We start from the raw sequence: 25,824 nt of genomic DNA on the forward strand, positions 1-25,824 counted from the left end.
CACACTTCTGTGAAATCAAACTGTCCACTTAGGAAGCAACACTGATTGACAATACATTTCACATGCTGTTGTGCAAATGGAATAGACAACAGGTGGAAATTATAGGCAATAAGCAAGACACCCCCAATAAAGGAGTGGTTCAGCAGGTGGTGACCATAGACCACTTCTCAGTTCCTATGCTTCCTGGCTGATGTTTTGGTCACTTTTGACTGCTGGCGGTGCTTTCACTCTAGCGGTAGCATGAGACGGAGTCTACAACCCACACAAGTGGCGCAGGTAGTGCAGCTCATCCAGGATGGCACATCAATGCGAGCTGTGGCAAGAAGGTTTGCTGTGTCTGTCAGCGTAGTGTCCAGAGCATGGAGGCGCTACCAGGAGACAGGCCAGTACATCAGGAGACGTGGAGGAGGCCGTAGGAGGGCAACAACCCAGCAGCAGGACCGCTACCTCCGCCTTTGTGCAAGGAGGAGCAGGAGGAGCACTGCCAGAGCCCTGCAAAATGACCTCCAGCAGGCCACAAATGTGCATGTGTCTGCTCAAACGGTCAGAAACAGACTCCATGAGGGTGGTATGAGGGCCCGACGTCCACAGGTGGGGGTTGTGCTTACAGCCCAACACCGTGCAGGACGTTTGGCATTTGCCAGAGAACACCAAGATTGGCAAATTCGCCACTGGCGCCCTGTGCTCTTCACAGATGAAAGCAGGTTCACACTGAGCACGTGACAGACGTGACAGAGTCTGGAGACGCCGTGGAGAACATTCTGCTGCCTGCAACATTCTCCAGCATGACCGGTTTGGCGGTGGGTCAGTCATGGTGTGGGGTGGCATTTCTTTGGGGGGCCGCACAGCCCTCCATGTGCTCGCCAGAGGTAGCCTGACTGCCATTAGGTACCGAGATGAGATCCTCAGATCCCTTGTGAGACCATATGCTGGTGCGGTTGGCCCTGGGTTCCTCCTAATGCAAGACAATGCTAGACCTCATGTGGCTGGAGTGTGTCAGCAGTTCCTGCAAGAGGAAGGCATTGATGCTATGGACTGGCCCGCCCGTTCCCCAGACCTGAATCCAATTGAGCACATCTGGGACATCATGTCTCGCTCCATCCACCAACGCCACGTTGCACCACAGACTGTCCAGGAGTTGGCGGATGCTTTAGTCTAGGTCTGGGAGGAGATCCCTCAGGAGACCATCCACCACCTCATCAGGAGCATGCCCAGGCGTTGTAGGGAGGTCATACAGGCACGTGGAGGCCACACACACTACTGAGACTCATTTTGACTTGTTTTAAGGACATTACATCAAAGTTGGATAAGCCTGTAGTGTGATTTTCCACTTTACTTTAGAGTGTGACTCCAAATCCAGACCTCCATGGGTTGATAAATTGGATTTCCATTGATTATTTTTGTGTGAATTTGTTGTCAGCACATTCAACTATGTAAAGAAAAAAGTATTTAATAAGATTATTTCTTTCATTCAGATCTAGGATGTGTTGTTTAAGTGTTCCATCTATTTTTTTGAGCAGTGTATTTATATCCACAGTAAAACGAGTCCTATATCGACATAACCTGAAAGGCCGCTCAGCAAGGAAGAGGCCACTGCTCCAAAACCGCCATAAAAAAGCCAGACTACGGTTTGCAACTACACATGGGGACAACGATTGTACTTTTCTGGTCTGATGAAACAAAAATAGAACTGTTTGACCATAATGACCATCGTTATGTTTGGAGGAAAAAGAGGGAGGCTTGCAAGCCGAAGAACACCAGGGACTGGTGCACTTCACAAAACAGATTTCATCATGAGGCAGGAAAATTATATGGATACATCGAAGCAACATCTCAAGACATCAGTCAGGAAGTTGAAGCTTTGTTGCAAATGGGTCTTCCAAATGGACAATGACCGTAAACATACTTCCAAAGTTGTGGCAAAAGGACAACAAAGTCAAGGAATTGGAGTGGCCATCACAAAGCCCTGACTACAATCCTATAGAAAATGTATGGGCAGAACTCAAAAAGCGTGTGTGAGCAAGGAGGCCTACAAACCTGACTCAGTTACACCAGCTCTGTCAGGAGGAATGGGCCAAAATTCACCCAATTTATTGTGGGAAGCTTGTGGAAGGCTACCTGAAACGTTTGACCCAAGGTAAGCAATTTAAAGGAAATGCTACCAAATACTAATTGAGTGTATGTAAACTTCTGGCCCACTGGGAATGTGATGAAAGAAACAAAAGCTGAAATAAATCATTCTCTACTATTTTTCTGACATTTCACATTCTTAAAATAAAGTGGTGATCCTAACTGACCTAAGACAGGGAATTTTTACTAGGATTAAATGTCAGGAGTTGTGAAAAACTGAGTTTAAATGTGTTTGGCTAAGATGTATGTAAACTTACGACTTCAACTGTAGTTACAGCAGACCAAGGTAGGAGAGTCAGACACACACACGAAACATTACTTACTTCCGGTATTGGAGTTGTTGGTTCTGTGGGTCAGGCGGATGGGGCATCAGCATCCTCCTCATGAATCCTCCTCACAATGGCTGCAGAAGCTGGGGTCCTTGGATTTTAGGTCGTACCAATGCCTTGCCCAGCTCCTCAAGAAAGCCGTCTCCTCTGGAGCTTCCCTCTGTCCCAATCTGGGTTCAGCATTATCCAAATGACAAATGAGCGCGTTATATGAGCTGGTCTGGTGTCTCGGTTATCGAAGCGGATAATCCTGGAAATAATGTGGAAGTTTTCCAGAGACGTTGCATGGAAAACTTATCTTCCAGTTTCTGCATCCCACACGGATTCTGTGGATTCCGCATTGGATCTGAAAACACCAACAAGGATAAGAACCCTAAAGTATGCTTGTAAATGAGTTTGGTCCATCTCTCCCCAATAACACGCCTTCCCTCCAAATTAGTGTAATCTAGAATGATTTTCTGGATGGTGTCTGGGATGAACAGTTCAAAAGAAGACTAAAACCTGCATATGAGTAACCTCCATCCGCGTTGGTCCTGGTTGCATCCTTATCACATTGGCAGCCATGCGGGGTGGCTCATTCCTTGAGCAAGAAGACTATTCAATTTCACAATTTTTTTTACATCTATATTTCTCCTCCTTCAGGCTGCTGATGATCTGGTTGCTGACGGGCTGGTCCTGGGCAGGCTGAGGGTCAGTCTCATCCTCTCCTTCCAACTCACTGTCAGACTCCGAATTGACAGAGACATGATCCTCATATTTGGAAGATTTTTCATCTTCCAAAGAGGAAGGACGCTCCTTCCACACCAGCTTCTCTCTCTGCAAAAAATATTTCTAAGGCCCTCTGAGCAGAGATTATTTTTGCCATACTGATTGATTGTGGTAAGGAGCCACACATGCAAAGCAATTTATTTGTGTCCCTCCCCCAATCTGCACCTGGCTGGGGTAGAGTGTGGGAAAATACATAATTTCGATATGTTGTCAAAAATGTTTTATTGAAATAAGGTATTGTAATAACATTGTGCAGGATCCTGCAAGACATTACCCACTACCAAGGGTAAAGAGTGCGAGAAAAGCTGGAGACAGGCAGGGAGACAGACAGGTTCTTGGTGCTATGTTGAAACAGCAGGTCCAGGGAGGAGGAAGACAGTGAAGGGACACAGCAAACCTTTTTGTTTCGTTTTTACTTGTTTTCACCTACACACACTTTTACACACTTTTATTACCCTTGGGTCCAGTGGACCTGAATACCACATATGTAATATAAATGTGTTTTGTACACAGTGTGCACTCAATAAAAATGTGTTATTTTACAGAAAATGAGGCAAGGCCAATGAGTCTCAGGTTGAAAAAATTATGAATTGTATAATTTTTATTTTAGTCAACTTTGAAAATGGGTCACACAGTCCCCAACACCACACAAGGCTTAAGGAATTTGTTTTAATGTGAGATATGTGAAAATGAAATACTATATGACCGAAATTAGTGTTAAGTAGGCCATATTTATTTGCTAATGGTCAACAATTAAGTAGTTTACAGCACGAGTTTTGTCACTGTAAAATGAAATGGAATTTGTCCCACCACCAAACTGGAACCAGCAGGTGGTGGTATATAGACTGGTTGTGAACACAACTGTAGGAAATCGTTACCATGAAGCGCTGCACCGCGCGAGGTTCTTGACGGGATAAGAAATGTAACCAATAAAAAAGTAGCGATACTTTGCAGCCTACCAGTGCATAACACTGCATGCTTGCGACTCACATTGAGCGGTCAAGAGGAGTATAGCCTAGAAGCAGAGTTTCGCGGGGCACTGCGCTACAACAAGGTTACTGAAGTACAGACAAAGAGAAGAAAATCTGAGAAATATACACATGATTGACCGCCCTGACTGTGGCAACTGATACACGTTGCTCCAGTTTAGTGATGGCATCGATGTCCAACGTTGTGGTAAGCCTTTTCAAGTGATGGGACAGAGCGCATAGAATTGTATTGACAGCTAATGTTCACCGTAGCCTATTTACAGTCAAGTCTTGCCCTTTGCAGTGAAATTCCGGTAGTAAATTGGGAAGCATCCGTATCCGGACACAGGAGAGGAAGGATTTCAGCGCCACTATTCTAAAACATAAAGGAGCCCATATTAGACCTGGATCAATACATCTCATTAATATTTTACAACGACATGAGGTGGGTGTTTCGAGTAACTATTCAACTCTCAATGACTTATTGCATTGGACGCTGCTAAATTTGCTATGAGAGAAAAGTTTAGGCTATGCTGCAGTCAGGACCATATTTCAATAGTCGGGACAATTCGTTTTAATATTGGTGTACACATACCTCGATCTATCAATTGAAAGGCTATTGATACGTAGACCGCACGGTTCACTTTTTTCCCCCGGTCATTATTATCTAGTCCAGTTGTCTGTTAATGTCAAAATATTTTTTGTTGTTGAAAACATAATCCTGATGTGCACACTTCAAGATCACGTTTCCACCCGAAACATTTTGTAACATGAATCAGTGTGTGTTAATTTCCTTCTTCCATAGAAAGAACACCTCTCCTGCTTAATAAGATGTATCCACACCATCGAGAAAGGTAAGTGTCTGTTATTTTGGATTTATGTTTTATACAGTGGTGATAACCTCTCCTGAACACCAACTCAATAGCCCCTGCTGTCTGTGTCGGTGGTGGTGTAATGACCACAAAGTACAAAGAGATCCATCCCAACAGTTGTCAGTAAAAGTATTGTCGTAATGACCTTGGGAGGCCTATGACTCTTACAGGACCTCTGCTTCAACAGGACAAGAGAGAGTCTTCTCTTGTCTTCTGGAGTAGTAGTCTAACAGTGCACGGATCTTTTGATCATTAAGCAAGTAGGTCAAATGGCTCTGGAATTACATTTCCAAGTTTTGGAGTGATGTTGATTTGCATCTGAGAATATCACACTAGATTCATTGTTTTATTGATGTTATATTGATAATAAGTGGTTTCACACTTGATTTACAAATTGAACCAGTTAGTGTTTGTGCTGTTTATCTCTTTATCTCATATTATGTTAGTGGTACTGCAGAGACCAGCACTACCTTATTTGAGCAGTACATTAATGTAATTGCTCTAAGGCCACTGTTGGGCTATTATTGCTGTACTTATTCAGGGAGAGAAGTACTCGCCCAGCACAGTATGCCCCAGAATCTCCTCTACAAAAGCGTCCATGTAAATTGTTCTGTTTACAGCGTGTAGAAGAATCAACTGTAATGTTATGCCAAGAAAGCGTTAGAACTGATAGTGTGAGTGGTACCGTTCTACAAAAAGAGAACATGAATTAAAGTAGTTGTTAATCATAATAGATATAGAAAAGTGTTGTTGTGGAATTTCCATCACCAGAATCTTGTTTTTCATTATCTGAAATCGGATTCTTGTCCCTCTCTCTATCCTGGTGGAATTCAGCTCACCTATTTAACAGCTGGAGTATATCTAATGAAACCAATCAATATTTTCAAACCGTGTGCAGAGTTCAAATTAGGGCCCCCTATAACAATTAAAATATAAATGTGAGCACCCCCCCAAAATTGTGACTGTATGTGTGTGTGTGTGCGCGCGACTGTGCGCATACTGTGTGTTTGTCTGTCCAGCATATGTACACACAGCATATGTACGCACATGCCACTAAGCCATGTCCATCTGTTTAACATGAAGGATCAATAGTGGATCCTGGAAAGAGATCCGTTATCCATTTAGCTCCAACAGAGAGACAGTCGTCTTGAACACTGAAACATCTGGGTTGCGCTGTGCCTGATACAAGCCCTCAGGTCTCTCGTAGCGCTACACCTCCTTGGCACTGGAGGAATGTGTGTGGAAGCTCCCTGGCGTCCCGGTGGCTCAGGCTCTGCAGGGTGATCTCATCACATTGGGGTGATCCCTGTGGAGCCGGGAGTCAGTAAAGTTGCTCCCTATGATAGTAGAGTCTTGAAGGAAAAACCCAACTGACTAAAAGACCAATCAGATGGATGGTGGGTGTAGCTCAGTCCCCATAGAGGATCATTTCTCATGCCTGGTCAAAGTTGGGCTAACAAACCTTCCCTAATTTCGGCACCAAACGCTCCATGACAATAACAATCTAACCCAGAATGTCAATCAATTGCATCATATGTGTACTAATAATTGGGAAGCTTCGGTGCCAACATGGTAGTCATTGAATTTCCACGTCTCAAAGTGAGATTGCCGTTTCTGTCTGACTCTGTTCCACGGCACTGCTCCCATCCCCTGCCTGGCCAACCCTCTGATCAGTGTCTGTCTGAGCCTGGGGTGACTGCCAGCCTTATAGAAGCTGGTTATTAAGCATGAGATCAGCTGACAAGAGTGGGATTACTGTGTGATGAGACAGAGAATTACAGCGCAGGGTTTTTATCAGGGAGCTTGCCAAACATGGTCCACAAGCCCATCGGGTGTGTGTGTGTGTGTGTGTGTTAGAGAGGGGGAGAGAGAGTCTGTGTGTCTGCTTTGATGGTGGTAGTTGTTATTAGCAGTAGGGTTAATGTGAAGAAAAGTCTTGACGTGGAAAGTAATAACGCTGGCTAGCAACCAATAGTTGTCATTGTAAGCTAATTGTTTTTGTATACTTGGGATTCTTGAGGTTAGAATGTTAGGCCTACTCTAATTTACACCAGAACTCATGAGATTTAGAGATCCTGGCACATAGAATTAGAGCAAAGATTCAACACCCATTAACTTAAATCTGATCCTGTGTCTGCTTACCTTCATCACGAAGAGGTCAGACTAGAGTTAATTTGAATACAGTTTAGTGTGCACAGTGACCTGGTATTTGCCATGTCTTAAGTCATCCATAAATGATCTAGTTGATATTTGTGCTAGATTTATTTTACTTATAGCAATCATCAGCCAACGAAAAGGACAGGATCGTCACTACCATATGTTGTTGTAATAATGCACGCTAGTACTCATCCGATACACATTAAATCAGACACTTAAATCCATATCATGTTGTACATGTCAGTATGAGATTTAATGGGTACTTTATACCATCAACCCTCTAACTGCAGTGGAGTGTATGTCCTGCATAGTTTGTACAGCTTTGAATTGAATATGATGAGGGTGAAAAAGGCAAACTATCAATCTGTAGCTACGTGTCAAGGTATAATCCTTTTGACCTTATTACGTATGTAATCCAATGGCTTTTTGAATGAAATTTTAAAATTTTAATTTTTATAGCCTATACTCGTCTGCTCACATTTTACATTAGTCGTTAAACAGACACTCTTATCCAGAGCGACTTAGTGCATTCATCTTAAAATGGCTAGGTGTGTAACGTATACGCTGGGAGTCAGAAAGCAGGTGCAGAAGGTGAGTTTAATACTGAACAAATGCAAAAGAACAAACATGGGAAGCATACTGAACATGAGAGAGAACCTGACAACTGAGGGTTAAATAAAGGGGGAGTAATCAGGGTATTGATAAAGTCGAGGTGTGCCTAATGATGGTTGCCAGGTGTGCGTAATGATGGGTTGCCAGGACCGGTGTTTAGTAAACTGGCGACGTCAAGCGCCGGAGCGGGAGTAGACGTGACTGTACCCTCCCCCGACACCCGGCTCCTGCCGCAGGACAACACCAGCCAGGGGGACGGCCCCAAGGGCAAGGAGCGGGCTGGTCCAGACGGCGAGGGTGGAAGTCTCGGATGAAGTTGGGAACTAGAATGCCGTCCACCAGAACCCAACACCGCTCCTCTGGACCGTACCCCTCCCAGTCCACCAGGTACTGTAGCCGACCCCCACAACGTCGGGAGTCCAGGAGGGTTCTGATTGGATAGGCGGGGCTTCCCTCGATGTTCAGGTGTGGCGGAAGGGTGTTGTGGGGGACAGTATCAGCCAGGGTACCAGGAACTACTGGCTTGAGGAGGGAAACATGAAAAGATGGTGAGATCCAGTAGTCAGTGGGGAGCTGTAATCGGTATATTATCTCATTGACCCTCCGGAGGACTTTGAAAGGCCCCACAAACCGGGGTCTCAACTTCCGGTAGGGCAGGCGCAGCAGGAGGTTCCTGGTGGAGAGCCCTGTGGAGGAGTGACGAAGTGAGTTCTAGGCGTACTCCGCCCAGGGAAGGAACCGGGCCCACTCCCCCTGCCGGTCCTAACACGGACTCCTAAAGAACCTCCCCAGCTCCTGGTTGGTCCTCTCCACCTGCCCGTTGGACTGAGGCCGGTACCCCAGATGTGAGGTTGATCGTGACCCCCAGCTTCTCCATGAAGGCTCTCAGCGACCTGGAGATCGTTAGGAAGACCAGAGAGAAGGATAAAACGGGAGAATTTGGAGAATCCGTCCACAACAACCATAACAGTGGCGAAACCATCAGGGGAAGATCAGTAACAAAGTCTATGGACAGATGTGACCAAGGCCGCTGAGGCACTGGAAGGGGAAGTAGTTTCCCTGCTGGAGTGTGCTGGGGAGATTTGGATTGGGTACATATGGCGCATGAGTTGACATAGTGGGTGAAGTCGTGCGCCAAGGTGGCCACCAGTATCAAATTCAAATCAAATCAAATTTATTTTTATATAGCCCTTCGTACATCAGCTGATATTCTCAAATGCTGTACAGAAACCCAGCCTAAAACCCCAAACAGCAAGCAAAGCATGTGAAAGAAGCACGGTGGCTAGGAAAAACTCCCTAGGAAAAACTCCCTAGAAAGGCCAAAAACCTAGGAAGAAACCTAGAGAGGAACCAAGCTATGAGGGGTGGCCAGTCCTCTTCTGGCTGTGCAGGGTGGATATTATAACAGAACATGGTCAAAATGTTAGAAATGTTCATAAATGACCAGCATGGTCAAATAATAATAATCATAGTAGTTGTCGAGGGTGCAACAAGCACGTCCGGTGAACAGGTCAGGGTTCCATAGCCGCAGGCAGAACAGTTGAAACTGGAGCAGCAGCACGGCCAGGTGGACTGGGGACAGCAAGGAGTCATCATACCAGGTAGTCCTGAGGCATGGTCCTAGGGCTCAGGTCCTCCGAGAGAAAGACAGAAAGAGAGAATTAGAGAGAGCATATTTAAATACACACAGGACACCGGATAAGACAAGAGAAATACTCCAGATGTAACAGACTGACCCTAGCCCCCCGACACATAAACTACTGCAGCATAAATACTGGAGGCTGAGACAGGAGGGATCAGAAGACACTGTGGCCCCATCCGATGATACCCCCGGACAGGGCCAAACAGGCAGGATATAACCCCACCCACTTTGCCAAAGCACAGCCCCCACACCACTAGAGGGATGTCTCCAACCACCAACTTACCGTCCTAAGACAAGGCCGAGTATAGCCCACAACGATCTCCGCCATGGCACAACCCAAGGGGGGGGGGGGGCGCCAACCCAGACAGGAAGACCACGTCAGTGACTCAACCCACTCAAGTGACGCACCCCTCCCATGGACGGCCTGGAAGAACACCAGTAGGCCAGTGACTCAGCCTCTGTAAAAGGGTTAGAGGCAGAGAATCCCAGTGGAAAGAGGGGAACCGGCAAGGCAGAGACAGCAAGGGCGGTTCGTTGCTCCAGCCTTTCCGTTCACCTTCACACTCCTGGGCCAGACTATACTTAATCATAGGACCTACTGAAGAGATAAGTCTTCAGTAAAGACTTAAAGGTTGAGACTGAGTCTGCGTCTCTCACATTGGTAGGCAGACCATTCCATAAAAATGGAGCTCTATAGGAGAAAGCCCTACCTCCAGCCGTTTGCTTAGAAATTCTAGGGACAATTAGGAGGCCTGCGTCTTGTGACCGTAGCGTACGTGTAGGTATGTACGGCAGGACCAAATCGGAAAGATAGGTAGGAGCAAGCCCATGTAATGCTTTGTAGGTTAGCAGTAAAACCTTGAAATCAGCCCTTGCCTTAACAGGAAGCCAGTGTAGGGAGGCTAACACTGGAGTAATATGATCAAATTTTTTGGTTCTAGTCAGGATTCTAGCAGCCGTATTTAGCACTAACTGAAGTTTATTTAGTGCTTTATCCGGGTAGCCGGAAAGTAGAGCATTGCAGTAGTCCAGCCTAGAAGTAACAAAAGCATGGATTAATTTTTCTGCGTCATTTTTGGACAGAAAATTTCTGATTTTTGCAATGTTACGTAGATGGAAAAAAGCTGTCCTTGAAACAGTCTTGATATGTTCTTCAAAAGAGAGATCAGGGTCCAGAGTAACGCCGAGGTCCTTCACAGTTTTATTTGAGACGACTGTACAACCATCCAGATTAATTGTCAGATTCAACAGAAGATCTCTTTGTTTCTTGGGACCTAGAACAAGCATCTCTGTTTTGTCCGAGTTTAAAAGTAGAAAGTTTGCAGCCATCCACTTCTTTATGTCTGAAACACAGGCTTCTAGCGAGGGCAATTTTGGGGCTTCACCATGTTTCATTGAAATGTACAGCTGTGTGTCGTCCGCATAGCAGTGAAATTTAACATTATGTTTTCGAATGACATCCCCAAGAGGTAAAATATATAGTGAAAACAATAGTGGTCCTAAAACGGAACCTTGAGGAACACCGAAATTTACAATTGATTTGTCAGAGGACAAACCATTCACAGAGACAAACTGATATCTTTCCGACAGATAAGATCTAAACCAGGCCAGAACTTGTCCATGTAGACCAATTTGGGTTTCCAATCTCTCCAAAAGAATGTGGTGATCGATGGTATCAAAAGCGGCACTAAGATCTAGGAGCACGAGGACAGATGCAGAGCCTCGGTCTGACGTCATTAAAAGGTCATTTACCACCTTCACAAGTGCAGTCTCAGTGCTATGATGGGGTCTAAAACCAGACTGAAGCGTTTCGTATACATTGTTTGTCTTCAGGAAGGCAGTCAGTTGCTGTGCAACAGCTTTTTCTAAAATTTTGGAGAGGAATGGAAGATTCGATATAGGCCGATAGTTTTTTATAATTTCTGGATCAAGATTCGGCTTTTTCAAGAGAGGCTTTATTACTGCCACTTTTAGTGAGCTTGGTACACATCCGGTGGATAGAGAGCCGTTTATTATGTTCAACATAGGAGGGCCAAGCACAGGAAGCAGCTCTTTCAGTAGTTTAGTTGGAATAGGGTCCAGTATGCAGCTTGAGGGTTTGGAGGCCATGATTATTTTCATCATTGCGTCAAGAGATATAGTACTAAAACACTTTAGTATCTCCCTTGATCCTAGGTCCTGGCAGAGTTGTGCAGACTCAGGACAATGGAGCTTTGGAGGAATACCCAGATTTAAAGAGGAGTCTGTAATTTGCTTTCTAATGATCATGATCTTTTCCTCAAAGAAGTTCATAAATTTATTACTGCTGAAGTGAAAGCCATCCTCCATTTGCGAAGGCTGCTTTTTAGTTAGCTTTGCGACAGTATCAAAAAGAAATTTCGGATTGTTCTTATTTTCCTCAATTAAGTTGGAAAAATAGGATGATCGAGCAGCAGTAAGGGCTCTTCGATACTGCACGGTACTGTCTTTCCAAGCTAGTCGGAAGACTTCCAGTTTGGTGTGGCGCCATTTCCGTTCCAATTTTCTGGAAGCTTGCTTCAGAGCTCGTGTATTTTCTGTATACCAGGGAGCTAGTTTCTTATGACAGATGTTTTTAGTTTTTAGGGGTGCAACTGCATCTAGGGTATTGCGCAAGGTTAAATTGAGTTCCTCGGTTAGGTGGTTAACTGATTTTTGTCCTCTGACGTCCTTGGGTAGGCAGAGGCAGTCTGGAAGGGCATCAAGGAATCTTTGGGTTGTCTGAGAATTTATAGCACGACTTTTAATGCTCCTTGGTTGGGGTCTGAGCAGATTATTTGTTGCAATTGCAAACGTAATAAAATGGTGGTCCGATAGTCCAGGATTATGAGGAAAAACATTTAGATCCACAACATTTATTCCATGGGACAAAACTAGGTCCAGAGTATGACTGTGGCAGTGAGTAGGTCCAGAGACATGTTGGACAAAACCCACTGAGTCGATGATGGCTCCGAAAGCCTTTTGGAGTGGGTCTGTGGACTTTTCCATGTGAATGTTAAAGTCACCAAAAATTAGAATATTATCTGCTATGACTACAAGATCCGATAGGAATTCAGGGAACTCAGTGAGGAACACTGCATATGGCCCAGGAGGCCTATAAACAGTAGCTATAAAAAGTGAGTGAGTAGGCTGCATAGATTTCATGACTAGAAGCTCAAAAGACGAAAACGTCATTGTTGTTTTTTTTTTTTGTAAATTGAAATTTGCTATCGTAAATGTTAGCAACACCTCCGCCTTTGCCGGATGCACGGGGGGTATGGTCACTAATGTAACCTGGGGGTGAGGCCTCATTTAACACAGTAAATTCATCAGGCTTAAGCCATGTTTCAGTCAGGCCAATCACATCAAGATTATTATCAGTGATTAGTTCATTGACTATAACTGCCTTGGAAGTGAGGGATCTAACATTAAGTAACCCAATTTTGAGATGTGAGGTATCACAATCTCTTTCAATAATGGCAGGAATGGAGGAGGTCTTTATACTAGTGAGATTGCTAAAGCGAACACCGCCATTTTTAATTTTGCCCAACCTAGATCGAGGCACAGACACGGTCTCAATGGGGAAAGCTGAGCTGACTACGCTGACTGTGCTAGTGGCAGACTCCACTAAGCTGGCAGGCTGGCTAACAGCCTGCTGCCTGGCCTGCACCCTATTTCATTGTGGAGCTAGAGGAGTTAGAGCCCTGTCTATGTTCGTAGATAAGATGAGAGCACCCCTCCAGCTAGGATGGAGTCCGTCACTCCTCAACAGGCCAGGCTTGGTCCTGTTTGTGGGTGAGTCCCAGAAAGAGGGCCAATTATCTACAAATTCTATCTTTTGGGAGGGGCAGAAAACAGTTTTCAACCAGCGATTGAGTTGTGAGACTCTGCTGTAGAGCTCATCACTCCCCCTAACTGGGAGGGGGCCAGAGACAATTAATCGATGCCGACACATCTTTCTAGCTGATTTACACGCTGAAGCTATGTTGCGCTTGGTGACCTCTGACTGTTTCATCCTAACATCGTTGGTGCCGACGTGGATAACAATATCTCTATACTCTCTACACTCGCCAGTTTTAGCTTTAGCCAGCACCGTCTTTAGATTAGCCTTAACGTCGGTAGCCCTGCCCCCTGGTAAACAGTGTATGATCGCTGGATGATTAGTTTTAAGTCTAATACTGCGGGTAATGGAGTCGCCAATGACTAGGGTTTTCAATTTGTCAGAGCTAATGGTGGGAGCCGTCGGCGTCTCAGACCCCACAACGGGAGGAGTAGAGACCAGAGAAGTCTCGGCCTCCGACTCCGACTCGCTTAATGGGGAGAACCGGTTGAAAGTTTCTGTCGGCTGAATAAGCGACACCGGTTGAGCATTCCTACAGCGTTTCCCTCCAGAAGCCATGAGAAAGATGTCCGGCTGCGGGGACCGTGCGAGGGGGTTTATACTAACGTTACTATCTGTACTTACTGGTGGCACAGACGCTGTTTCATCCTTTCCTACACTGAAATTACCCTTGCCTAACGATCGCGTCTGAAGCTGGGCTTGCAGCACAGCTATCCTTGCCGTAAGGCGATCGTTCTCCTGTATATTATAAGTACAACGACTGCAATTAGAAGGCATCATGTTAATGTTACTTAGCTTCGGCTGTTTGAAGTCCTGACGAACCATGTCCAGATAAAACCTCCGGGGTGAAAAAGTTGAATGGAAAAAGTAAAAATATACGGTAATGAAAAAGTAAAAAACCGTCAGGTATCAAAGTAAGATCGGCAACAAAAACGCACAGCAGCGTAAACAAGTCCTTCTCAGAGAGGGAATGGATGATGTTGCGGCTGATACCTGGGTGTCCAGTGGTGAGGGATGTATGTGCGTAGGTCAACAGCCGATCTCTCACCCCCGTGGGGACATAGATGCGTTCTGGAGGGCAGGTAGCAGGAGCAGGTATGAAGTTCAGGGAGGTGAGGGATGTATGTGCGTAGGTCAACAGCCGATCTCTCACCCCCGTGGGGACATAGATGCGTTCTGGAGGGCAGGTAGCAGGAGCAGGTATGAAGTTCAGGGAGGAGGCGAGGCCCTGGTCGATGAAGTTCCCAGCGGCACTGGAGTCCACTAGAGCTGTAGAGACAACACTTGAGGGACAGCCAGCCAGTGAAGTAGGCACCATAAAGGGTTTGGCGTAAAATTATGTTATTGGCATACTCAATCCTAATCTGGGAGACGGAAGGTCACGGGGCTGCCCTGGTTAGGGCGCACCGGACACCGCTGAAGCTGGTGCCCCTCCTGGTCGCAATAGGAAAAGAGCCCCAGCTGTCTCCGGTGACACCGCTCTGACACGGAGAGGTGTGTGGCCCCTACCTCCATGGGTTCAGGCTCTGCCTCAGGACAGCAAAAGGAGGGAGGGGAGTGGCGATGTGTACACCAACGCTCCCGAAGAAGGTTATCCAGACGGATGGCCATCAAGATGAGAGCGTCAAGGATATGTTGTCATCCCGACATGCCAACTCCGTCAGGACCTCCTTGCGCAGTCCACTGCTCATTCCATCGGCTGGAGGCTGCCACAGTCTGAAAGGTAAGGGCGTACTCCGCAGGAGTCTGGGCCCTCTGCCGGTGCTGGAAAAGTCACTCACCTCCCTCTCTGCCCTCTGGAGGATGGTCGAAGACCGCCCTGAAGAGAGCTGTCGTGTCTTTGGGGGTTCCATTAAACTGAAGATATGTTTATCAATTAGCTCCCTGTAATTATTATCACGCGATTAAACTGATTAATCGTTTAATTGTAATTAACTAGGAGATCGGGGCACCAAGGAGAATATTCAGATTACAAAGCTATAATTTTCCTAATATAACTTTCCTATACTATAATATTCTATTCTATTATAGTATAGGCCGATTATCTCCTAGTTTAAATGGTGTATTTACCTCTAGTCCAGTCTCATTCCAAACGTCGTAAATTGTTGTATCTGCACGAACCCAGTCTTTACTAAAATCATCCATACATCAATTGTCTTAAAATCATTTATTTACTACACTAAGTAATTAACAGAAAAACATACAAACAGTAATTATCATCACAAAGGATTGGTATATGAATGTGCCCTTGTGGGCTAAACAGGCAGGTCGGCCTGTTGAACAATGGATCATAAACGGTCAGGCTCAGAAGTTACACAGAGTTCATTAATATTAACAATTGACAATTGAAGGCTCACTCATTCGGGAACAATTGCAATCAATATATATTTACGCTCAGTGTGTCGTCGTTCTTTGTTGGAGAGTTCGGTTCTGTTGGGAAGTTTTGTCCGCGTTCTCTCTCTCTCTTTCTCTCGGTTAGAATGGATCTTTCAGAGCGACATTCATTAATGTCGTCATAGAATGGTGGTTTCGTTGGTCTTCGCGTTCGATGATATAATTTACTTAGCTGCAGACTAATAATTAATATCAAAGACTTGTTCTTATTCTGTCGGTATCAATAGTCTAAAAGTTAACCACGTGGTATGGTTCACTTTCAGTAGAGGAATTGGAAGGTAAAACCTATTAGCCAACGGAGTGTAGGCCTGGTCTGTGGAAATGTAAATCAGGGAGTGTTTTATAGCGCCCATCGAACAGGCTTGTCAAATGACGCCTGGTCCTGTATGTGTCCCTGGGGCGTGCCTATGACTGAGTTAGATTTGGTTACAGAAATACAATTCTATCACATTACATCAGTACATAGCATCTCAATGTTTACAAAAGCTTTATCCTTATTAATACATTCCATACACCCATATAATGCAAGTCTTAAACTGAGTCTATTATATAAACAGTTTTATGGTAATATGGCTATATTGTCTCTTCTGAGTATCACAAAATGGTACCAAGCGGATCAGTTCGTAGCTGGATTCTTCACCAATCTTCCATACCTTCTCCACAACACAAAATGTCGCTTGGCTCTCCAATTCTATGAGTTGGAAGAATTTCCTGTGTCTCTCTATGGGCCATGTGGCCAGAGACTCTCCTGGAATTTTAGAGTTTTTACGACCCTTTATACACAGGGTGGATTGTGTGCAAAAGGGAGGGGTCAATTGTCCTCCCTGTACCAAAAGAGGCCAACGTCATGACATACCCCCCCTGGTGGTTTGGATCTTGTTTATCCTGCAAGTTACAAATCAACATAAAATCATGACCACGTGATGTCCCATTGGTAGATCATCGTTGCAGTCCTCTCTGGTGGTTGAACTTGGTAGGCTCTCTGAAAGCGGAGCCGTCCACCACAAGGATCGGCAGTTGATGTCCGGTTGGTGATCGCCGTTGCGGTCTCCTCAATTGGTGTACCTTGGTAGGTTCCCTGGAAGCTGTAAAGTACCCCAGGAAGGGCCAGGGGATGTCCTGGTTGGTGATCGCCGTTGCGGTCCCCTCCTCTGGTGGTTTACCTTGGTAGTCTCTCTGACAGCGGGCATGCCGCCACAAGGATAGGCTGTGGGTGTCCGGATTTGGGGTCGCCGTTCCGGACCCGTCGTCCAGACTGGAAGATCTGGGCAGTAACTTAGGCAGATGTTAACAACGCACACACACTCATGAAATATATATAATTACATTCATTCCCCAATGAGCGGCGTTGTGGCACTAAGTGATGGTTGTATGGGGACTTTGTTTATGGCTCTATCACTTCCTAAGTGTCAAAGGAACTGAACCGAAAAGGAATGAAAGCATAAACAAAACAAAAATATACAAAATATAGTTCACACAAAAAAAATCATCTAATTGGACTGTATTCTATATACGTCCAATGTTCTGGCAAAATGATTATCATGGCATTGTCTCTAATGCCATATCTAGGGTTTTCCTACTTGGTGTGTTGCTTAGGCGCTATCCTAAGTTGATAACTATATGATAAGTCTACAGCTGTAATGCACTAGTTTTGGGCAGTCTACAGGTATGACCTGCGGACTTCTGGGAAGAAAACTGGTGAGTGCTGTAGAGTCAAAGGCCTAGAAGTAAATGTTCAACTTTACTAAGGCTGGTATATTGCTTGGGCCCTTAAGTGGTCCTAGCATAAATCCTAATTGGATGTTCCGTTGTGCATGTGCGTTTATGCTTACACAAGCGCGCATGTCAAGGGAAGAAAACCAAGTATCCGGGTAGATTACAACTTGTTCAGAATGAGTCTGGTGTAGTCAGGTAATTTTCAGGTCAATGCCTGGAGGTCAGTCAGAATTGGTGTCAAGGGAGTCTGTAGTAGTTTTTCTACAAGTCACTGTCTTCCACTATTGTAGTGGCGATAGGTATGAAGTCTATTTCATAGCTATGTTATCCACGGAGGAGCTAACCTCACGACGGAAGTACTCTTTAAGTATTGGACCAGTCATACGTGGTGTGATCATGGTTCATGACTTCTAATAATTTTACTCCTGAATGGAGGGTCCTATTTATTAGTGACATGTGTGTTAACCATTGGAAGAGTGCACTGGAGATTCCCCTCCACGTGTTGCACTCTGAGTGACTCCTATGTCGCTGTTGTCAATGGTAATTTGATTGGTTAAGTCTCTAACCTTCTTACTGATTGTAGCTGGACTGACTGTTGCTAGTATTGGTACTCAAGGGGTCCAGTTGTCCTACCGATTTATTCTGAAATATTATCTACCGGAACACATGATTGGAGCATATTACTAGTTGTATTGTAGTTGAACCTACACATGGCAAGGAATGATTATTGTTGCCATTTGTTTTGGAGGTGGACAAGTCCATTGGACTTCCTTTACGACCAGTGTGGTACACCTCAGTACTATCTTAGACGTGTTCTAAGATAATCCCCGTCTAGGGGCCTGTCTGCTCCTCACTGTTCTCATAGGGGAGTTTACAACTAGATTGGATTTATGCTCTGGCGGCCTCGTACGGTGTTGTCCGTAGTCTCGACCCCCCCACCGGCCTCGATGAGGCTCATCATGGGTCTGGGCTACTATTCCCCCCCCTTTGTGTCTCGGGACCCCCCCACCAGCGGGTGGTGTTGGTGTCCGAGGCGCAAACGAAAAGGTCGGACCCTATGTACGAGTTGTCCGTGGCCGCGTTATTATGATAATGGCTGTAACCTTTCAACCAAATATCCTGGTGTTTGTGCTTCAACACCCTCAGTGGCTGTTGAGGTCTGTCAGTCACCACCGCGTCCGCGTGTGGCAACCTCTTCAGTACCTGCAAACTGAGACGAGGATATCGGTCTGTGATATCGCAAAGTGTTTCACCAGTGGGAGTCATCGGGTCAGTTGCTGGACTGACGCCATTAGTGTCATTGTAAGGGGTGACAGTCCCCAGCAAAGCAGAAGGTGTATCATCGGAAGTAGAGTGTACTCTGCGCATCAATGTTTTTCTTGCTGAGACGGCCGCAGTGCTTGCGGAAGTGTCCGAAGATCAAGAGAAGTTCATCTCAACTACCGTATTGCACAACTGCAAGGAGGAGGGAAGTTGCTCATTCACAGAGACAGCTGGCTCGAAATCATGAAAAGAATGGTCAATCAGATTGGCTGATGGAATGTGTCGAGATATCGTAATATCTCCTTGGATCGGATTCTGCACCAAGAGGTTTCTAAACGTCTTTTCCCAAAGGGGTGCTTTCGACAGATACCCCTCGTGAATGACTGCATTGCAGCTAGCGTTAGGGGAAGACAGTGTGGTCAGTGGAGAAGGCACTGTGGCCTGTGACCATACCTGGTTGGTTTTCCAATCCATCAATGGGAGTAACCGATCCATCAAGTCTGCTCCAAGTAGCAGGGTTACAGTTTCGAGGCTGGTAACATACACAGGGTGAACGAGCGATACGTCCTGGAAGTGTAGTTTCAGCATGACTCTCAATGTGAGAGGCGAGGTAGTCTGAGTGACCCCTCGCAGTTTAGTGTCGCATCGTTCCACTTTTAACCAACGTTTAGTTGGTTTCAAAGCCCTTTTGAGATCATCAAACAATGTTTGAGAGATGAGTGATATTGTCGCACCCGAATCAATTAGCGCATGACAAGCTAAGCAGTCCTCCAGGACTGTTTCCAGGTATGGCCGTTTAGATTCGTGGTTAGTGGACATATTCCCCACAAAGTGGAGTGGTCGTTCGCAACGACGTGATGTGCCATGTCTGTTCAAGATGGAAGCAGATTGACTTTTCCGATTTTGAGTGGGCTTGGCTTTAACGAAGCGTTTGACCTTTTTCTTCCAAACTTTTGTATCAGAGTCTATAGACAGAGCCCGGGGGCTTGTTTCTTGATCAAGCGGGCCCTGGATAGGGTCTTGAATGAGAGCGGGAAACATTTGAACTTTAACGTCCATGCAATGGGTGTTAATTCCTGCGGACCTGGTGTCCGGTAATTCCCCATCTAGTCCTTGTGACTTATCTTTTACCCTTTTATCAAATTGTTCTCGCTTAAGTTCTTCCCGTAGTGGGACTTCTGGAGAACATTGGTCTACGTTTTGATCGTCCTTCAACCCTTTGTTACCCTTGTGCTCTGACACTTTTTGTGGGTTGGGTGCAGGAACGTAGCGAACGGGTCGATTGTAGCGGTAGTCATGTTGATGGCTACGTACTTTACAGTTATTTCGACCGCGGAGGTTATTGGAATCATGGTTTCGTGGTAGAAACTGTTGTTGTGCGTCATCTCTCGACGCTCCAATACCTGATAATGCACCCTCTAACTGGAGTGACTGCTCCTGGTTAAACTTCAAAACCGAGTGGTCAGGGCTCTTAGCGTTGTGAACTTTTGATGCCTCAAAAGCTGTGCTTGCAAGCTCTCTGAGTTGTAAGATAGGCAAGCCAACGTGGGCTGCAGGGCCCAAGTAGGTAATGAAGGTGGGATACATGTTCGACAGAAACATTTGTTTGAATGGTAACAGCTCTTCCATTCCTGTTTCTGTGAGTAGGCCAAAGTAAGCTGAACGAAGCCTATGATAGAAAGCTTGTGGGTGTTCGTTTCGAGCTTGTTTGACGGTGTTAGCCAGTGAGCTATCGTGTTTGCGAGTCGCAGAACCACTGAATTCTAATTTCAAAGCTGTGGCAAGTTTAGCATAGTCATTTAGCACGTGTTGCTGTTGTAGACGAATGAACCTCGTCACGTGTCTATTCGACGTTCGCTTCAACAGGTAAACCCTGTCAGAACCCGTAGCGTTCGGGTAGCCACCCAACGCGTCCTCTATGTCAGCTAGGAACGTCTCAGTATTGTTTGGCTGACCTGGAACGGGGTCAAAGGTGGGGAAATTCTTGACGAGTTTGTCAAGGTATTCCGCGCCAAGCGGGCGGAGAGGGTTGGCTTCATCCTGTGGAGAGATTGGGGCCGAAAGGCCAAGAGAAGAAGACAAGCCTTGTTGTTGTTGGCCAAGAGGCGCCATATTACTCAGTGCCGAAGGGCCAAGAGGAGAAGACTGAGGGACACATGAGGGAGGCAAGGTCTGAAACCTATTGTCTTCACTCCTGTCAGTACAGGGCTCCGGTTGCTTGGATGGGAAGTCGCGCTGTAGAGCGTGACCATTCTGGATTTCCTCCAGATGGTACCTAAGGGTGGAATTCTGCTGCATTGCAGAGTCCACTTGAGCGCTTAGAGTACTGATTTTGGACACGTGAGTGTCACACCTGCTCCTTTCGGTCTCAAACTTATCTGTCATGGTTTGCAGATAGAGGTCTTGAATACGGAGCGAGAGATTCAGTGATGAGATGTCCTCTGCTTGCTTAGAAATCAATATTTCCAACCTCATCACCTGAGTTCTCTCATCATTCATTTGGTCAGCGACTTCAATAAGTTCTGCTGATTTATCATCCAACTTTGTCATTGTGTTCATTAACTGATCGTCTTTGGTCTGCAGCGCTTTGAGGAGCACCGTGTTATTTTGAGTAACATTCAACAAAACAGCATGCATGTTGTCAAGTTGAGCGCTCCTGTTTGTAGATAACTCTTCAGATTTATCTAGTTTGGCGTGGACATCATCGTATTTAGTTTTGGCTAAATCGAGTTGTTCCTGTAGCATATGATTTTGTTCCTGTAGAAAACGATTTTGTTGAAGAGCTTGTGCTTGTTCATCGTCATACGTTTTTGCAATTACATTTAATTGTTCAGTTTTCGAACGCAGTTCCATAGCTAGCAGAATTTTTCCCTTGTCTGCATTGGTCATTGGTTTCCCGGTTCTCTCCACCTGTCCCTTTATGTCTACCGTTACCTGCTCGTGCTTCAGCTGTGCACTGCGGTATTGGACAGATGGCAATCTCGGATGGCAAGACATCAGAGCTAGACTGGAGAGAACCTTTACGAGGCCTGCGCCCGATGGTTGATTTTGGAAAACATTGTTGTCTGCTTTTCCACTAATGGCATAATTAGGGTTGTTATCGCTGCTAAGGTCAGAGATCAATCCATTTACGGGTGGAGGTTCACTAATTAGCGGGCGAGTGGGGACCACCCCCTCTGATAGCCTGCACATTATTAGAACATTTGAAAGGAAAAATGTTTTTCCTAATTTTCCAAAATTTTGGAATGTGGAAAACTGCAAAGACGATTTTAATCTATTTATAGACGTTAATGAACCATCAGTACTGTACAGTACTGTGGAAGTTGAACGTGAATGAATTTGCCAAAGCAAATTGAATTAATCAATGCCAGTGATTAGTCCTACCTGGGTAGGCTATCTGGGTATTAAACTTGAATTACCTGAGAGGTTGCTTCATCCCGGTTAATATGCAAAGTTTAAGTTGTCTCATTTAATTGGAAGAACCTAGAAAGGTATGTTCGACAATTTAACTAAATAAATTGAATGAGACGATAATCCATACAATCTCCATTGATTGGATATCATAAGTGTAAACCGTAGTACAAATGTTGGGACCCTTCACCACTAGGGTACGCTCCTCCCTGGGGCTGAAGCCACATGGGATTCACCCCCGTCAGTAGTGGGTTTGGTGAATGTGCTTTGCTAAAGCAGATTTTACTGATTAATCTATTTATGATATATCAAACCTGTATAGGCTATCTGGGAATTAACTTTGAATTACCTGAGAGGTTGCTTCATCAAGGTTAATATGCAAAGTTTAAGTTGTCTCATTTAATTGGAAGAACCTAGAAAGATATGTTCGACAATTTAACTAAATAAATTGAATGAGACGATAATCCATACAATCTACATTGATTGGATATCATAAGTGTAAACCGTAGTTCAAATGTTGGGACCCTTCACCACTAGGGTACGCTCCTCCCTGGGGCTGAACGTCAGTAAAGGGGTTTTACTGACTGTGCCTTGCTAAAGCAGATTTTACTGATTAATCTATTTATGATATATCAAACCTGTATAGGCTATCTGGGAATTAACTTTCAATTAACCTGAGAGCATTGCTTCATCTAAGTTAAGTTTGGAAAAAGTTAATCATGTCTCATTGTAGACGCCCAATCAATTTTGGATATTATTTGAAAGATCCACTTGAAAAGGTAAATCTGGCAATTTCACTTGTTAGTTAAATTGAATGAGACGCCATATCCAGTCAATTGTGATTGTCTGGATATGTTACCGTGCTCCACGTTTGAATTTCCCCTAGAGATGTACTGGCAATTCTTCACCACCAGGGTGCAGAATGCTGAAATTAAACGGAAGTACAAAGGTCGGACTTCCGTCGCGCCAGCGGAGAAATTTTAAACGTGTTACGGTGGAGGGTAAAATGTTCCCTCTCTGTTAGCTTACCCGTAATGCTAAGCTATTGCTACTTGGTTCAGGAGTATCCTTCCAAGCACCAAAATAGGAAAGGGTGGGTTTTCTAGTGACGTCTCACCTTAACCCCATTCAGCATATTCTGCTAGCGTTTATGCTGACCGGAGCGACACGGTACTTAAATATCGATGTGCATACGGTCTGCCCACACTTTCTTAGTGTGGTAGGCAAATTATTCGGCTCGGTTTACCAGACAGTTAACTTCTAATCTTACTCTAGAAGTTAATATTGACCGACAGAAATAGTACCGTTTGGCCTAACGGACTAAATCTGGAATTTAATCCTCACTGCTATCGACTTAAGACCGGAGCTACTCTAAATAGCTTCTCTCAATGGAAAATGCACAATCACTTTGTTTACATAGCAGGCTGTTTGTACAATTCTGTTTGCACAATTGATATATAGAATTTCACAGCAAAGTCCAATTCTATCTTAGATTCCTCGCACGGGGGCTCCAATATGTCGTGTCTTTGGGGGTACCATTAAACTGAAGATATGTTTATCAATTAGCTCCCTGTAATTATTATCACGCGATTAAACTGATTAATCGTTTAATTGTAATTAACTAGGAGATCGGGGCACCAAGGAGAATATTCAGATTACAAAGCTATAATTTTCCTAATATAACTTTCCTATACTATAATATTCTATTCTATTATAGTATAGGCCGATTATCTCCTAGTTTAAATGGTGTATTTACCTCTAGTCCAGTCTCATTCCAAACGTCGTAAATTGTTGTATCTGCACGAACCCAGTCTTTACTAAAATCATCCATACATCAATTGTCTTAAAATCATTTATTTACTACACTAAGTAATTAACAGAAAAACATACAAACAGTAATTATCATCACAAAGGATTGGTATATGAATGTGCCCTTGTGGGCTAAACAGGCAGGTCGGCCTGTTGAACAATGGATCATAAACGGTCAGGCTCAGAAGTTACACAGAGTTCATTAATATTAACAATAGACAATTGAAGGCTCACTCATTCGGGAACAATTGCAATCAATATATATTTACGCTCAGTGTGTCGTCGTTCTTTGTTGGAGAGTTCGGTTCTGTTGGGAAGTTTTGTCCGCGTTCTCTCTCTCTCTCTCTCTCTCTTTCTCTCGGTTAGAATGGATCTTTCAGAGCGACATTCATTAATGTCGTCATAGAATGGTGGTTTCGTTGGTCTTCGCGTTCGATGATATAATTTACTTAGCTGCAGACTAATAATTAATATCAAAGACTTGTTCTTATTCTGTCGGTATCAATAGTCTAAAAGTTAACCACGTGGTATGGTTCACTTTCAGTAGAGGAATTGGAAGGTAAAACCTATTAGCCAACGGAGTGTAGGCCTGGTCTGTGGAAATGTAAATCAGGGGGTGTTTTATAGCGCCCATCGAACAGGCTTGTCAAATGACGCCTGGTCCTGTATGTGTCCCTGGGGCGTGCCTATGACTGAGTTAGATTTGGTTACAGAAATACAATTCTATCACATTACATCAGTACATAGCATCTCAATGTCTTACAAAAGCTTTATCCTTATTAATACATTCCATACACCCATATAATGCAAGTCTTAAACTGAGTCTATTATATAAACAGTTTTATGGTAATATGGCTATATTGTCTCTTCTGAGTATCACAAAATGGTACCAAGCAGATCAGTTCGTAGCTGGATTCTTCACCAATCTTCCATACCTTCTCCAGAACACAAAATGTCGCTTGGCTCTCCAATTCTATGAGTTGGAAGAATTTCCTGTGTCTCTCTATGGGCCATGTGGCCAGAGACTCTCCTGGAATTTTAGAGTTTTTACGACCCTTTACACACAGGGTGGATTGTGTGCAAAAGGGAGGGGTCAACTGTCCTCCCTGTACCAAAAGAGGCCAACGTCATGACAGAGCCATGAACCTCTCATAGGAACCCAGCTCTTACTCTCTCCCAGACGGCCATAGCCCACTTCAACGCCCGTCTGGTCAGCAGGGAAATTACCATGGCAACCTTGGACCTTTCGGTGGTGGGAGTTCTCGTCTGATAGGCGAAATAGAGGGAGCACTGGAGTAGGAAACCATGGCATTTTGATGGAGTACCGTCATATTTCTCTGGAAGGGACAGTTGGACATCATTGACCTGGGCGGAAAAATGGGTAGGGTGGGGGGCTGGCTCACTGTAACAACCCGTGGTAAGAGGCCCTCTGATAGGGGTATAGAGAACCTCGCTGGCGGTGTCGAGGCGGTAGAGAACGTACCCAGTTTTGCCAGCTGGTCATGGTGTTGATGGAGTAGATGACCTTGTTCGTTAACCATCTGGAAGAGTGTTGAATCTTCTGCGGCTTCCATATTGTGAGGTGTTATTCTGTACAGGTGCAGAAGGTGAGTTTAATACTGAATAGATACAAAGAACAAACATGGGAAGCGTACTGAACGTGAGAGAGAACCAATAACACCTAAGGACTGATGTCAACTGAGGGTTAAATAAAGAGGGAGTTGTCATGGTATTGATAAAGTCCAGGTGTGCCTAATGATGGGAAGCAGGTGTGCGTAATGATGGATTGCCAGAACCGGTGGTTAGTAAACCGGTGACGTCGAGCGCCGGAGTGGGAGAAGACGTGACAAGGTGAGACAACCCCATATCACAGTCATAAGTAAAAATAATTCCTCAAATTCAACGCTAGTAGGAA

General features: G+C 44.9%; 1 protein-coding gene across 1 annotated transcript in view; it reads left to right on the plus strand.

Annotated features, from left to right (window-relative positions):
* The first annotated feature begins 4,089 nt into the window (after window positions 1-4,089).
* Window positions 4,090-25,824, plus strand: part of LOC106568943 (homer protein homolog 3) — a 57,860-nt gene continuing 36,125 nt past the window's right edge. The window contains exons 1-3 of the mRNA XM_014139805.3: window positions 4,090-4,403; window positions 4,500-4,640; window positions 5,001-5,049. Coding sequence (XP_013995280.1) covers window positions 5,027-5,049 — 23 coding nt within the window. The 5' untranslated portion in view covers window positions 4,090-4,403; window positions 4,500-4,640; window positions 5,001-5,026. The remainder of the gene's footprint in view (window positions 4,404-4,499; window positions 4,641-5,000; window positions 5,050-25,824) is intronic.

The sequence above is a fragment of the Salmo salar genome, chromosome 14 (assembly GCF_965601325.2).
Source record: "Salmo salar chromosome 14, fSalSal1, whole genome shotgun sequence".
Taxonomy (NCBI): Eukaryota; Metazoa; Chordata; class Actinopteri; order Salmoniformes; family Salmonidae; genus Salmo; species Salmo salar.